General features: G+C 42.0%; 1 protein-coding gene across 30 annotated transcripts in view; it reads left to right on the top strand.

Annotated features, from left to right (window-relative positions):
* Positions 1 to 16450, top strand: part of NR2C2 (nuclear receptor subfamily 2 group C member 2) — a 128700-nt gene that overhangs the window by 104687 nt on the left and 7563 nt on the right. For 27 of the 30 annotated variants that reach the window (XM_064274846.1, XM_064274833.1, XM_064274837.1 and 24 more), the window contains 5 exons: positions 32 to 209; positions 1468 to 1589; positions 4076 to 4215; positions 5990 to 6127; positions 6983 to 7088. In XM_064274846.1, coding sequence (XP_064130916.1) covers positions 32 to 209; positions 1468 to 1589; positions 4076 to 4215; positions 5990 to 6127; positions 6983 to 7088 — 684 coding nt within the window. The remainder of the gene's footprint in view (positions 1 to 31; positions 210 to 1467; positions 1590 to 4075; positions 4216 to 5989; positions 6128 to 6982; positions 7089 to 16450) is intronic. The other 3 variants (XR_010319043.1, XR_010319044.1, XM_064274844.1) reach the window with 2 other exon arrangements.

Below are 16450 nucleotides of genomic sequence, written 5' to 3' on the forward strand. Positions count from 1 at the left end.
CACGGCACTTGTTGCTTCATTTTGCTCACAGGGCATTCGATACCTTAGCTAAAGCACTTAATACCACAGACAGCTCCTCTCCCCCAAGCCTGGCAGATGGGATAGACACCAGTGGAGGAGGGAGCATCCATGTCATCAGCAGAGACCAGTCAACACCCATCATTGAAGTGGAAGGTCCCCTCCTTTCAGACACACATGTCACATTTAAGGTGAGTACTTTTGGCCTAACCACATGCCCTAGCCTCCCCAGCCCATTGGGAGCGGACCTCTCTGCCAAAGCTAGTCTGTAGTTTTAAAAATCAAACCTTGGAATGAACTCATTTCCATATTGTGATGTTTGACATTATGGCTACAAGCAGGACTTTGTATTCCAGAACAGTATTCCCATTAGGAAGCATGTTCACCCTTACTTTGCTCACAGTGCCATTCGGTTCTGAAGGTGACCCTGAAGTAGGTGTGACCCACCCTGCCAGAACAGGCAGGTGTGGTCTTGACCTGTTCCTCCAGGGGCCCTGACAGTGAGAGCTGATACTGACTGCTCAGCCTTCCTGCCTTACCGTCATGACTTGACTCAACCCAGGCACAGACAGTTGTCTCCTTGCTGTTGACTAGAAGCCTTGTATAAAATTCTCAAATAAGAATCCAGCTTTTACTCCCAACTGCCCCAACCATATTGCCCTCTAGAACCACAGAAAACAAATTGTAGACATCCTGGAAGAGTGCTATTAGGTTGTCTTCCTCTCTTCTTCAGTGGCCTTGCCTTTTCTACAGGACACTTCCAGGGCCCCTTGAAGCCCTCTCAGTCTCTGGTTCTCCAAACCAAGTCTTCTTTTTCCCCCAGTTTTCCATGCTGATGAGACCTGTCTGGTTATTTAGGAAAATTGGGTCCCTGCACATAGTTGCCCATGTATGTCCAGGATACAGTGGAATTGCAGCTTCAGGTGGAGCCCCTTCTAGACCAAGGGGTGCTTGTAGCCCAGGCCCGACATGGTGGTGGGATTTCATCCGCCTGCCATACCAGGCTTTCATAGTTACCTTGAGGCTGCCTACAAAATGCCTGCTAGCCCACGAGGTTGATCCCTGTTTCTCTGATTGAATTTAGACTTTAATCTATGGCTCAAAACAGAATTACCTTAGAACAAATAACATTTTAGTTGCTCAGCAGTTGAGGAGTATGCCTTTGTATGGATGAGCTGGAATGTACCCCTCAGGCTTCTCAACTGCATTCCAAGGGCTACCAGATCCTACCCCACGGGGAAGAAAACAAAGGAGTTTGTGAAAGCCCCTTCCGCCCACCCCCCAGTGCAGGAAACACATACTTCATTAAGGATGGGGCCACACAAGAGCCTCAAAATCAGAGACAGTGACTGTGGCTGCCACTGTTGTTGAAATGCAACAGGGATACATGTTGACAGAGGCATCTACCTGTCCCACCTTCATCTCCTGTGCTGTGTGTCTCCTCTTCAGCTAACGATGCCCAGCCCGATGCCAGAGTACCTCAATGTGCACTACATCTGCGAGTCTGCATCCCGCCTGCTCTTCCTTTCCATGCACTGGGCTAGGTCAATCCCAGCCTTTCAGGCACTTGGGTAAGTGGCCTTTTCCTCTGTGTGTATCCTTAGGCAAGGGCCTTCTCACTAGCAGTGGTCTGGAAAATTTCTGAGGGTCCTCCCAGTTTGACTGTTTCTGTGGCCTAGGTCAAGTGACCCTGAGTTTCCTCTCAAATATATTCAGTGGGCAATAAGCACATGGTAGTGATTGTCAGTTCCACAACGTTCCTCAAACACTGATTGAGCCTTCTGTATGTGCCCGGGATAGAGTGGAGTGGAAGGTAGTCGTCATCCCTGGCACTGTGGAGCTTATAGTCTAATTTACCATACAAAGTGTGAATCGAAGACTGTCCTTGGCCCTTGACAAGGTTAGGAACTTGAACCAACTGTGTCCTCAAACACAGTGCTCTGATTTATATTCTTGCACAGCTGCTTTTCTCCATGCTGGCCAGCACTTTGAGCAGCACTACAGGAAGCCCCTTCTTCTTGCTTCTTTACTGAGCATCACTTGTGTGTGTTCGTCTTATTTTTCCCCGAGATCCCAGCACTGGCTCTGCCATTGTACCCGTCAGGTAGCGCATGGGCTGGTCACAAGATTTCAAAATAAGTCCATAAGAGACAAATTATGGCCTTGAGTATATCCCACCTGAATTTAGAGACCATCTCAAGAACTCTATGGGGCAGTTGTACTCTGTCCTGTAGGGTTGCTATGAGTTGGAATCTACTTGAAGGCAGTGGGTTTTGGTTGGTTTATGGGTAAGATATTGAATGATGCAGGAAGCATCAAAGGAAGATGGAAGGAATATACAGAGTCACTGTACCAAAAATAATTGGTCAACATTCAGCTATTTGAGGAGGTAGCATATGATCAAGAACCAATGATAACTGAAGGAAGAAGTCCAAGCTGCACTGAAGGCATTGGTGAAAAACAAGGGTCCAGTAACTGAGGGAATAATAGAGATGCTTCAACAAATGAATGCAACGCTAGAAGCTGGCAGCATCTGTGCCAAGAAATTTCAAAGGCAGCTACCTGGCCATCCAACTGGAAGAGATCCATATTTGCATCCATTCTAAAGAAAGGTGATCCAAGAGGAGGAGGAAATTATTGAACAATATCATTAATATCTCATGCAAATAAAATTTTGCTGAAGATCATTCAAAAGCAGTTACAGCAGTACATTGACAGGGAACTGCCAGAAATTTAGGCTGGGTTCAGAAGAAGATGCGAAATGAGGGATATCATTGTTGATGTCAGATGGATCTTGGCTAAAAGCAGAGAATACCAGAAAGATGATTACTTCTGTTTTATCAACGATGCAAAGGCATTCAACCATGTGGATCATAACAAATTACGGATGACATTACAAAGAATGGGAATTCCAGAACACTTAGTTGTGCTCATGAGGAACCTGTACATAGAGCAAGAGGCAGTCGTTCAAACAGAACAAGGGGATACTGTGTGGTTTAAAATCAGGAAAGGTGTGTGTCAGGGTTGTATCCTTTTACCATGCATATTCAATCTGTATGCTGAGCAAATAATTTGAGAAGCTAAACTGTGTGAAGGAGAACGCAGCCTTCAGTATGGATTAGACCTCAACATAAAGAAAACAAAAAACATCACAACTAGACCAATAAGCAACATTATGATAAAAGGAGCAAATATTGAAGTTGCCAAGGATTTCATTTTATTTGGATCCACAATCAATGCCCCTGGAAGCAGCAGTCAAAAAAGCAAATGATGTATTGCATTGGGCAAATCTGCTGCAAAAGATGTCACTTTGAAGACTAAGATGCGCCTGACCCAAGCCATGGTATTTTCAATTGCCTGATATGCATGTGAAAGCTGGACAGTGAATAAAGAAGACTGAAGAAGAATTGATGCCTTTGAATTATGGTGTTGGAGAGGAATATTGAGTATACCGTAGACTGCCAGCAAAAGAAACAAATCTGTCTTGGAAGAAGTACAGCCAGAATGCTCTTTAAAAGGAAGGATGGCGAGACTTTGTCTCATGTACTTTGGACATGTTATCAGGAGGGATCAGTCCCCGGAGAAGGACATCATACTTGGTAGAGTAGAGGGCCAGTGAAAAAGAGGAAGACCCTCAATGAGATGGATTGACATAATGGTTGCAACAATTGGCTCAATCGTAACGATAATTGTGAGGATGGCACAGGACTGGACAGTGTTTTCATTCTGTTATACATAGGGTCTCAGTGAGTCAGAACCAACTCGACAGCACTGACAACAACAGCAGAAAATGATAGTTTGGCCATACCTATTAAAATTTCTCTTAAGTTAAAGAGCTTTTAGAAGAGATTGGTCAGTTTTATCGACAGAGGGCCTTTATTTTGGGCATTCATAGATACTGGTTTCTTGGAGGATGATCCTGGACATACTGTAGGCCTTCAGCAAATACCTGCTGAATACCCTTGTTTGGGGAATGCTGGGATTGGTGCTTGCATGCCCCATTCCTGGGAGAAGTGCCAGCACGCACCCACACCCACCCTCTTCCCTGTGTTACCAGGCAGGACTGCAACACCAGCCTCGTGCGGGCCTGCTGGAACGAGCTCTTCACCCTTGGCCTGGCCCAGTGTGCCCAGGTCATGAGCCTCTCCACCATCCTGGCTGCCATCGTCAACCACCTGCAGAACAGCATCCAGGAAGGTAGGGCCAGGGACATGAGGGTGGAGTGTGTCTTGGTCCAACCCATGCCATGGGGCAGGGCCCACCCTAGCAAAGGCAGATTGGCCAGCCTCAGTGTCCCTCAGGATCCACAGGCCAAGGGGTGTTTGACCATGAAGCCATGGACCTTTTTTCTCTTTTCATACAATGAATATGGGGGAAAAACAAAGCAAAACAACTGATTGAAAAAAATTGCCTACTTCAATACATAGGCGTTTAGTAGATGTTCTCAAAACAATCACACCTTCTGTTTTCATCTTCATTGACAGGTTACCCTTTGGTGTATAATATCTTACGAATCTTCATAATCCTATAAAGTAGGGATTATCTCGGATTTACATATGGGGAAACTGAGCCCCTGATAAGGTTCCTGACTTGCCCCAGATCACACAGTAAGTGGAAGAGCTGGAGTACAACCCTGTGGTGATGCATACACCCCAGTCTAGGACACTTTTATCTCACCCCATCTGCTCCTCAGTAAATGAACAAATGGCTCTCTTCTAGTAAGATCTGTGGCAACTGTCTAACATTTGATGGTCAAGCACCAGCTGTGTGAGGAACATGAGGTAGCTAGTGAAGTCTGTGCCCACACTACATGTCCGTCACACACTAAAGACCTCTGTCCAGAGTGAGCAATCCAAGATTCCAGACTAACACATAAAATCTTGGCGAACAAAAATCTTAGTACCTGAAACATTTACAGCTGGAGTGGAATTTAGCTGCATTCTTAATTGGGCATTCTAGCATTTGATATCTAGGAATATGAGTTACCTAGCCACACCTTTATTTTTCTAATTATTCCCTTAGAATATTTATATAAAGATGATTTTTTAAGAAGATGACTCTTAATCTTACTAAATTTAAGATATCTTCGCAAATGAGCTTTAGTTTTTTTTTTTTTTTTAATCACGCATTAGGTGAAAGCTTACATAGTAAATTAGTTTCCCATTCCATAGTTTGTACAAAGCGTTCCATGACGTTGGTTACATTCCCCACAATGTGTGTGCCCTCCCCCCATTTCCGTCCTACGTTCCCTGTTTCCTTTCACCCTGAATTGCTACCCGTTCTTGCCTTCTCATCTTTGCTTTTGGGCAAATGTTGCCCTTTTGCTCTCGTATAATAGATTGTGCTAAGTATCACATCCCTCTCGGGTGTTGTTTATTTTAGGGGCCTGGCTGTGATTTGGAGGGTTTTTTTTTTAACTGGGTACAATGATACTAATACTTTCAGCAAAGTATTGCCATGAGGATTAAATGAGATAACATATAAAATTATTTTGACAATTAAAAATTGCCAACATGTAATGTTCAGTTCGGCAAGCATTTATTAAGTGCCTATACAGACTTAGAAAACCTACCCATCATTCTGGACTGACATATGCATCCTAAGCATAGAATGGAAGGAATAACTAATTTGTACGTACAGGCCAACAGTACTGCCCCGGGTGAGGTCAGGAGGGATCACAGGTCTAGAGGGTTTGGAACAGAATTTGGGTACCTGTTTAGATGATGGGATAAGAGTTAGATTGAGTTAATTACTTCCCATCAAAGACGTCAGTTACCTTTAATGACATTCTGAGTTGTCACTTTACCTTCAACTAGAAAATGAGGTTCTTGATCATCTGGAGATAACTGGGTTTTTTTTAATTAAAAAGGGAAAGTATCCTCCCATTTCTTTCAATCTGTGGCCCCTTGAAGAAGCTGGTTTTGTTGTTCCTGTCAGCGTTTCTCAGAGGATCTGTAATGTTGGTTTCTAGATAAACTTTCTGGCGACCGGATAAAGCAAGTCATGGAACACATCTGGAAGCTGCAGGAGTTCTGTAACAGTATGGCGAAGCTGGATATAGACGGCTATGAGTATGCATACCTTAAAGCTATAGTTCTCTTTAGCCCCGGTAAGATATGCCGTGGTGACTCATGCCAGTTCTCCACTTGTGTCTACTATTTCTGAACATGAACTTGTTGTCAAGTCTTCGGCGGTATAGAGAGCCCTGCCAGATTGTATGTGAACGAACATTCTCATAATAGGTGTACTTTGCCAGCTAACATAAATTGCTTTAAATTCTTGCTTCTGAAACTTAAAAAAAAAAAAAAGAAATGCTACAGTACCTGATAACTTCATATACTACCTAGATTTAACATGTCCTAATTAAACCATTGCCAAATAAAACTATGACATACAAAACAGAGTGTACCACCCGGTATCTTTTCGGCTCGTATTAGCATCTGTAACCCAGTGCAGATTGAAACTCCACAAGTTTACTCACAGTCTCTGTATAGAGCAGCAGCTGCCACTGGGCCTGCTAAAAGGTATGGTCACAGCAGGTGAAGAAGCAGCAGCAGGGGTGCCTGAACTCACAAGCCCCCAGCTCTTCTGTCTGAGCCTCCAAAGAGGCTGCTTGAGCTGACCATTGTCCTCATAACTGGGCACGAACACAGTTTGCCTTATCTTCGTCCCCACTTCTCCACTCACAAACAAGGAAATATAGCTAGTAAAAGTAGGAGAAATTATATGATTAAATACCTAGAAAGAAAATTTCATGGGATAGTTTTAAAATCCTGGAGTAGTAGGAAGCCAGATGTCCAGAACCAACCCAAGTGGGGCTGCTCAGACAATAACATCCAAACTGGATCTGCCTTCAGAGTTCAATATATTGTACGTCAGAAATTTGACTAAAGTAAGTACAAAGAAGTCTGCAGTGAGGCTTTCCAAATGCAGATGGGAATTGGGGGCACTTTTCTGTTTTCAGATCATCCAGGTTTGACCAGCACAAGCCAGATTGAAAAATTCCAAGAAAAGGCACAGATGGAGTTGCAGGACTATGTTCAGAAAACCTACTCAGAAGATACCTACCGGTGAGACACAAACGGGCACACACTCTGGCTTGGGCAGGAGGGAGTGGGGCTGGGTCAGTAGTTTCAAGTATAAATGCTGTTAGCCTTCCCATTTCTAGCAGCCTGTAGAGGCGCCATTCGATCACTCTTGCATTCTGTAGTTTTACAGGTGGTAATACAGTGAAAAGCTCTAGGGAGGGAGGGGTCCCAAACACCAATTTCAGTGTTGCTGTGTAACTTTGGACAAGACTGCAAATTTCTTCTCTTTAATCTGAGGGGTTGAAGTCAATGCTTTGTGGTCTCTGCTCAGGTTAACACTGTGCATGAGGCTAGTGTTCTCATGGAGATACCCTTGTCCAGAACAGTTTAAAAGAAATGTCCTTCTGTTCAGCACTCGCGGTGATGCTAAAGTACTTGACAGAAACAGAACCTGACTTCTATAAAGGAGTGGCTGAGTTGTATAAAATAATCATTTTACCGGCTGATAGACTGATAAAAAAAAGGTCTGTTTATTTGCGGGAAAGTTAATTAACAGTATTGATTGTAATGGGTGGGCAGCAAAAATACATAAGTCAGCTTTTCTCATGCAGATTTGGACAGGAAAGCTGTTCTGAGATCGGGCAGAATGCGCTGACAGGCTTTCCGCCCAAGGAGTGGAAGAGCCCTTGCCCTGTGACCACTTCTAACTCCCTGGTGGCTACATGAATTTCTGGGGCCTTGTCAAGTAAATTATTTAATATTTCCCTCCCCACCTATCCCCACAAAGAAAATTTTTGAGTAAAACTGACAGTCTAGAAGATGTGTTGCCCCACCTCCCCAGACATTTTGTGTCCCCTGTACAGACCTCAGTCTGCAAGTGTCCGTAGAGCAGAGATACACCAGGCCCTGGGGGGACAATTGCTGTGGTGTGATTGGGGGCCTGCTGGCAAAGAGCTTGCTTCACTTAGGCGTACATCCATGGCCCAGGTGCAGGTTTTGCAAAAGCAAGACCGTTTTCTACTGGATTTGCTGAAGAACTAATCATAAATCTAGAATAACTTCAGCCTCGATATATACAGAATGGGACTGTCTCAGAATGTACATTCAGCCAGAATTCATACATCTAACCAGGCATGTAGGCAAGGTGTCTGTCCCCTGAGGCCACAGACCTACTCCCACACAGTTTCTAGAAATGCCCCTCTTGGGGGCTGCTGGCAGAGCCCCTGCACACTCTCGAATCTCTTTAACATCAGCAACTCTCAGGCCTTTGAAAGTCAGTGTAATGTTTCTGGAAAAATCATGAGTCGTCCTAGTCTAGTTGTGGGGCCTAGGTGTGTGAATCAGGTGATGTGGGGCCAAAAATGAGATAAGGGAGACATTTTTATAGGACTCTGCAACTCACTCAAAGACAATTCCCAAAGAAAAGGTTCTAGAATGCTTTTACATCCTGTTTATATATTAACTTTTAAAATCTTTTCCACCCCTGTGCCTTTTCTCATACTGTTTTTTCCCCATGAAATACCCTGCCACATCTCCCCATTCTTTGCATCTCTGTTGATGGAAGCCATAGCCAGCCTCTCAGGCCCAGCTGAGATGCCCCATGCTGCACGAAGTCCTCCCAAGACCTGTCAGCCTGTGTTGCCCTCGGGATCTGGGGGCGGTGTTCCTTATCCCACGCATGCCCGCAAGACTGGAGCACAGTGCTTTGTGCAGGGAAGGCACGACATTCCTGATGGCTGGCGAATGGCTGATGGTGCTGTGACACTGCTTGCATAATCCGAGTACATTTTTTCTCTTTTTAAAAATAAGATCCTCTGTAGAAAAAAATGAGAATATTCTGGAAAGGAAAAAGAAAACCTTTAACTCAGTGAAAACACCACTCTCCAGAGATACCTACTGTTAACGTTTTATGTATTTACTTCCAGAAATTTTCTATATATGTGTAATTGCAATCATAAAATACAAAAGGGTTTTTTTTTTTTTTAACATTTTAATGTTCTGGTGAAAGTTTATAGAGCAAATTAGTTTCCTATTCAACAATTTATACACAGCTTGTTTCGTGACATTGATGATAAAACCACTGAATGTGTCAGAACTCTTCCCCCTTCTTCTCCGGGTTCCCTGTGTCCGTTTGCCCTGCTTTCCTGCTCCTACCTTCCTCCTGAACTTTGCTTTTGAGCAAATGCTCCTCTTTAGGTCTCACGTTGATTGTTCTGAGGTTTACATTGCTCGCTGATGTTATTCATTTTATAGTCCTGTCCATTGTATGGCCATAATGTGATCTCCAAGAGTGATTTCAGTTCGAAGTTTGAAGAGTGTTTAAGGGTCATAGTCTCAGGGGTCCCACCAGTCTTTGTTCAATCAGTAAGTCTGGTCTTATGAATTTATGAGTTTGAATTTTGTTCTACATTTCTCTCCCACTCTATGACCTACTGTTGTCCTGGTCAGAGCTGTCAGTAGTGGTAGCTGGGCACCATATAGTTCTTCTGGTCTTAGGCTAGTGGAGACTGTGGTTCACGTGTCCATTACTCCTTTGAACTAATGGTTTCCTTGAGTCTTTGGTTTTCTTCACCTTTCTTTGCTCTGGACAGGAAGAGACCAATTGTATCTTAGATGGCCGCTTGCAAGGTTTTAAGACCCCAGTCGCTACTCATCGAGGTAGGATGTAGAACCTTGTGTGGATTATGATATGCCAGTTGACCCAGATGTCCCCTGAGACTATGGTCCTAGCTCTCAAGCTCAGTATCTCAGTTCCAGGAGATATATGGTTATGGCTAAGAAGTTTTCATGACTGTGTCTGCTGTGTACACCATTGCATACGTTGGGTATATCTGCAGCACGTACATATGTATGTGTATGTGTAATTCCATATACCCTCCCACCTTGTTCAGCTTACATATCTACTTATATATCCACTCATACATTATTGTTATTAATGTTGTAGGATTGTATATGTATTACTGTTTACCTTGTTGCCTTTTACTCTTGTATACCTTTCAGTGTCTTCCTTTACTTTGATTTTGTTGTGCTGACTTCCTCCATATTGTGTATTTTCTCTCCCTTCACCAGAGCTAGTATATGTCTACTATCTAGTTAGTCATTTTCCCTCCCCCTCCCATCCCTGATAACCATCAAAGAATCTTTTTGTGTGTGTGTAAAGCTTTCCTTGGGTTTTTATAATAGTGGTCTCATTATAATATTTGTCCTTTTGTGATTATTTATTTTACTCAGCATAATGTCCTCCAGGTTCATCCATGTTGTCAGGTGTTTCGTGGATTCATCATTATTCTTTAACGTTGCGTCGTATTTTGTATATATGTACCACGGTTTATCCATTCATCCATTGATGGGCACTTAGGCTGTTTCCATCTTTTTGCTATTGTAAGTAATGATGCAGTAAACCTGGGTTTGCATATATGTCTATTGGTGTGATGGCTCTTATGTCTCTAGGATATATACCTAGGAGTGGGACTGGTGGATCATATGGTATTTCTAGCTTTTTGAGGAGGTGCCATATCATCTTCCATAATAGTTGTACCATTTTACATTCTCACCAGCAGTGTATGAGAGTTCACATCTCCCTACAGCCTCTCCAGCATTTGTTTTTTCTTTTTTTGATCAATGCCATTATTACTAGTGTGAGATAGTATCTCATTGTAGTTTTCATTTGCGTCTCTCTAATGGCTAGTGAGTTGACTTGACAGCAGTGAGTTTTTAGTGGCTAATGATTTTTTTTTAATGATCATGAGGATCTCTTCATGTGTTGTTGGCTGCCTGGATGTCTTCTTTGATGAAGTGTCTGTTCATGTCCTTGCCCCTTTCTAACTGAGTTGTTTGTCTTTTTGTTGTTGAGTTGGAATTTTATATAAGTTTTAGAGATTAGACCCTTGTCAGATACATCATAGCCAAATTTTTTTTCCCAGTCTGTAGGTTCTCTTTTTACTTTTTTGGAAAAGTCTTTTGACGAGCATAAGTATTTGATTTTCAGGAGGTCCCAGTCATCGAGTTATCTTCTACTGTTTATGCTTTTTTAGTTAAGTTTGATAGTCTATTTATGCCATAAATTAGGACTCCTAAGTTTGCATCTGTTTTTTCTTCTGTGATCTTTATGGTTTTAGTTTTTACATTTAGGTCTTTGATACATCTTGAGTTAGTCTTTGTGTATGGTGTGAGGTATGGATCCTATTTCATTTTTCTGCAAATAGATACCCAGTTTTGCCATCACCGTTTGTTAAAGAGACTGTCTGTTACCCATTTAATGGATTTTGAGCCTTTGTCAAAGATTAACTGCCCATAGGTGGGTGTATTTATTTCTGGGTTCTCAATTCTGTTCCATTGGTCTGTCCATTGTACCAGGATCAGACAGTTTTGACTATTGCAGCTGTATAGTAGGTTCTGAGATCGGGAAGTATGAGGCCTCCTACTTCGTTCTTCTTCAGGAATGCTTTACTTACCCAGGGCCTTTTTCCTTTCCATATAAAGCTGATGATTAGTTTTTCTGTCTTGTTAAAGAATGTTGTTGGAATTTAGATCAAGATTGCATTATATCTGTAGATTGTATTGTTGTTTTTACAATGTTAAGTCCTCTTATCCATGATTCATGGAATGTTTTTCCATTTATTCAGGTCTCTCTTGATTTTTTGCAGTAGTTTTCTTTGTATAAGTTTTTTACATCCCTAGTTAGGTTATTCCCAAGTATTTTATCTTTTGGGGGCCATATCAAAAGGTAAGCAGTTCAAATCCACCAACCACTCTATGGGAGAAAAGTATGACAGTCTGCTTGTATAAAGATTTACACCCTTGGGAACTCAGTGGGGAAGTTCTACTCTGTCCTGTAGGGTTGCTGTGAGTCGAGATCAACTTGCTAGCAGTGGTAACCTAACTAGGGATGTAAAAAACTTATACAAAGAAAACTACTGCAATCATAATTGGTATTGTTTTCCTGATTTTCTTTTCAGAGTATTCTTGTTTAGTGTAGAGGAATCCAACTGATTTTTGTATGTTCATCTTGTATCCTGCAACTTTACTAAATTTTTCCATTAGTTCCAGTAGTTTTCCTGTAGAGTCTCTGGGATTTTCGATATATGGGACCATATCATCTGCAAGTAGGGATAGTTTTACATCTTCCTTACCAATTTGGATGCCTTTTATTTCCCTTTCTTGCCTTATTGTCTAGCTAGGACTTCCAGTACGACACTGAATAAAAATGATGATAAAGGGCATCCTTGTCTAGTTCCCGTTCTCGAGGGGAATGCTCTTAGTCTCTCTCCATTGAGAATAACGTTGGCTATTGGTTTTGTATATATTCCCTTAATTATGTTTAAGAATTTTCCATCTGTTCCTATTTTCCTGAGCATTTTTATCAAGAATGGGTGTTGGATTTTATCAGTGCCTTTTCTGCATTGATTGAGATATGTGATTCTTTTCCTTTGTTTTATTTATGTGGTGAGTTACATTGATTTTCTACTGTTAAATCATTCTTGCATACCTGGTATGAATCCCACTTGGTTGTGGTGTTTCTTTTTGTTTTGTCTTGTCTTTAATATGCTGTTGGGTTATGTTGGCTAAGATTTTGTTGAGAATTTTTACGTCTATATTCATAAGGGATATTGGTCTATCATTTTCTTTTTTAGTGGTGTCTTTGCCTGGCTTTGGTATCAGGGTTATGCTGGCTTCACAGATTGAATTCGAGTGTGTTCCTTCCTTTTCCTATGTTCTGGAATAGTTCGAGCAGGATTGGTGTTGACTCTTTTCTGAATGTTTGGCAGAACTCTACAATGAAGCCGTCTGCACTGGGGCTTTTTTTTTGTGATCTCTTGAATTTCTTCTTTTTTTATGGGTCCGTCTAAATTCTCTACTTCAGCTTGTGTTAGTACAGGTAGGTAGTGTGTTTCCAGAAATTTGTCCTTTTCTTTTTGGTTTTCAAATTTGTTAGAGTACAGTTTCTCATGGTATTCTAATTTCTAGTATGATCCTTTTTTATCTCAGTTTGTTCTGTTATAATGCCACCCATCTCATTTGTTATTTTGGTTATTTGCATCTTTTCCCTTGTCAATTTGGCCAGTGGTTTGTCTGTTTTTACTGATTTCAAAGAACCAGCTTCTAGTCTTGTTGGTTCCTTCTATTGTTTTTCTGTATTCTGTTTCATTTATTTCCCTTCTATGTTTTTTCTTTTTTCTGGTGACTGGGGGCTTTTTTTGAATTCTTTTTCTATTTGTTCGAGTTGTAGGGTTAAGCTGTTGATTATGGCCCTTCTTTTTTGGTGTATGCTTTATTGCTATAAATTCTTCTCTGAGCACTGCTTTTGCTATGTCCCACAGGTTTTTGTATGTTGTGTTTGCATTCTCATTTGATGCTAGGAATTTATTTCATTTTTTATTTCTTCTGTTACTAAGTGATATTTAAGCAAGATATTCAGTTTCCATGTATTTGATTTTGTTCCCCTGTTCTTCCTGTTACTGATTTCTAGTTTTATAGCATTGTGGTTGGAGAAAATGCTTTGTATTATTTCAATGTTTTGTAATTTATCGAGGCTTGCTTTGTGGCCTAAAATCTGTTTTTTTCTGGAGAATGATCCATCTACTTTGGAAAAGAATGTATACAGTGCTGCTGTTGCATGGAATGTTTTGAATATGTCTATGAGTGAGACCAAGTCGGTTGTTTTATTTAGATCTTCTGTATCTTCGTTTCTGTTTGTTCTGTCCTTCATAAGAAGTGGTGTGTTAAAGTAGCCTACTATCATTGTGGAACTGTCAGTTTCTCTTTCCAGTGCCGTAAGTTTGTTTTATATATTTTGGATCTCTGTCATTGAGTGTGTAGGTATTTATTATGGTTATATCTTCTTGGTGGATTGTCCCTTTAATCATTATATGATGCCCTCCTTGTCTGTTATGATGGATTTGATTTAAAGTCTGTTTTATCAGAGATTGATATTGCCACTCATGTTCTTTTTTGGTTACTGTTTGCATGACATGTTTTTTCCCATCCTTTGACTTTTAACCTATTTCCATCTTTGTGTCTAAAGTGTGTCTCTTATAGGCAACGTATTGATGGGTCATTTTTTTAAATCCATTCTGCCACTCTCCCTTGACTGGTGCATTTAAACCATTTACATGCAGTGTGATTATCGATAGGTATGCATTTACTATCGTCATTTTGTTATGTTTTGTTGTGGTGTTGCTGTTTTCTTTGTTCCTCTTAATCTTCTTAAGTTTAAAACAGTCTGGTATTTCTTGATATCGCCATGACATGCTCTCCATATAGAAGTTCTGTGTCTACACCATTTATTCCCCCTTTTTGTTTTGGAAGTTATCGTTGCTTACAGATTGACCTCTCTGGTTCCCTGTTTTTAGTTTTATAGCTTTATTTTACTTTTGAGGTTTCTCTATCTGGGTTGGCATCTTGATGATGCCGTTGTGTGGCCTACTCTCAGGTTGTTGTCTGATGTCGGTTCTCTATTCAAAGGACTCCCTTTAATATTTCTTGTAAGGATGGTCTGGCTTTTACAAAGTCCTTTAATTTCTGTTTATCTGAGAATGTCTTAATTTTGTCATCATATCTGAGAGACACTTTTGCAAGGTATATGAGTCTTGGTTGGCAATTCTTCTTTCAGGGTTTTATATATGTCATTCCATCGCCTTCTTGCCTGCATGGTTTCTGCCAACAAATCAGAGCTGTTTTAGTCTCACTGAAGTTCCTTTGTAGGTGATCTTTTGTTTTTCCCGAGCTGATCAGAATTCTCTGTTTAGCTTTGAACTTGGAATGTTTTATTTTGATATGTCCTGGTGACTTTCTTTTGGGGTCTGTCCTGTATGGGGCTCATTGAGCTTCTTGGATGGGAATCTTCTCGTCTTTCATGACATTGGGGATGTTTTCTTTCAGCAGACCTTCAGACGTTCTCTCTGCTTTTGTCTTATCTCCTCCTGTTCTGGGACTCCAATCATGCATAACTTATTCCTTTCATAGTGTCCCACATAACTCTCAGGCTTTCTTCATTTTTTTCATGCTTTTTTCTGATGGTTCCTCAAACAAATTGGTATCAGGGGATTTGTCTTCTGTTTTGCTAATTCTTTCTTCCATTGTTTCAATTCTACTTCTGTACCCTTCAATTGAGTTACCAATTTCTGACATTTTATTGTTAATCTTCTGGATTTCTAGTTGCTGTTTTTGTATGATTTCTAATTGTCTATTTGTCATTCTTCTTTGTATTGTTTTCCTGAATTCTTCTAGAGTTTTGTCTGTGTTTTCCTTGATCTCTTTGAGGACCCTATTTATAATTCCTTATCAGGAATTTGAATTCCTTATCAGGCAGTTCCGTTACCATCTCTTCCTTAGGAAGATTTTCTGCACCTTTATTTGGTCACTTGGCTGATGTCCTGTTTCTTTATATGATTTGATACTGTCTGCTGTCTCCAGCATAAAGGTGTTATTTATGATTTTTTGTTTTGATATATCAGAGCTGGCGGGTTGGGTGTGCTTCCATGATCACTAGTCTGGCGGCACGGGGATGTTCTCTGCTTGCTCCCAGGTAGGCAGTCAGCAGTGGGCAGGGCAAGCCCTCATTGCTCTTCACTTTATGTGAGATGGCTGAGGGGTGGGTGGGTGACCAGGAGGTGTGGAGGTGCTCTTTCTCCAGCAAGGGACTCTTTCTCTCCAGCAGGGGAGGGGCAGAGCAGGCAGCCAGGGGTGTGGAGGCACTCCCTCCTGCAGGGCAGGGTGGGGAAGTCAGCCAGGGGTCGTGCAGGTGCTCTGGTCGGGGGAGGGGTGGGGTAGGTGGCCAGGAGTCACACAGGCACCCTGTGCTTTTCCCCAGTGAGAGGGGGGGGGCATGCAGCCAGGGATCAAGTAGGTACTCTCTCCCCTCCAGCAGGGGAGGGGTGGGATAGGTGGCTGGGGAGGGGGAAGAGAAAAAGGGGGGGATGGGGGGGTCGTCTGCTGCTCCCTGTTCGTCCCCTGCTCTACCGGTCAGGTACTGCTGCTGGAGAGTCCCTCTGTCTCTGGGTCCCAATTCCCTCCCTGCTCTGTGTACATCAGGATCCCTGAAGTTCTCATCCACCTTCCTGTACTTTCCCTCCTTAGCTCCAGTTCAGGTCCTGCTCTACTTGCTTCACTCCGGGTATGTCTACGCAGTTTGTTTCCTATTCAGAGTTCTGTGATGTTGTCTCCCTATGCTCCTCACCCAGTGTCACTGCTGGCTTTGTCTCTAAATGGCCCCGCTGTGCTGGACTGGCTGGCAGGGCACCTCTGCTCCGTATCTCTCCCTGTTTGCTGCTGTCATTCAGTTTCTTTTTCCAATCAGTGTTTCATCTAATTCTATATCCTTTCATTTGATGCTCAAGTTTCCAGAGTTGTCATCTGTTATCTGTTACATCCTGTTTCGTGGGTCTTTGCTGTAGAGGGACAGC

Source organism: Loxodonta africana, chromosome 22, assembly GCF_030014295.1.
Source record: "Loxodonta africana isolate mLoxAfr1 chromosome 22, mLoxAfr1.hap2, whole genome shotgun sequence".
Classification (NCBI taxonomy): Eukaryota; Metazoa; Chordata; class Mammalia; order Proboscidea; family Elephantidae; genus Loxodonta; species Loxodonta africana.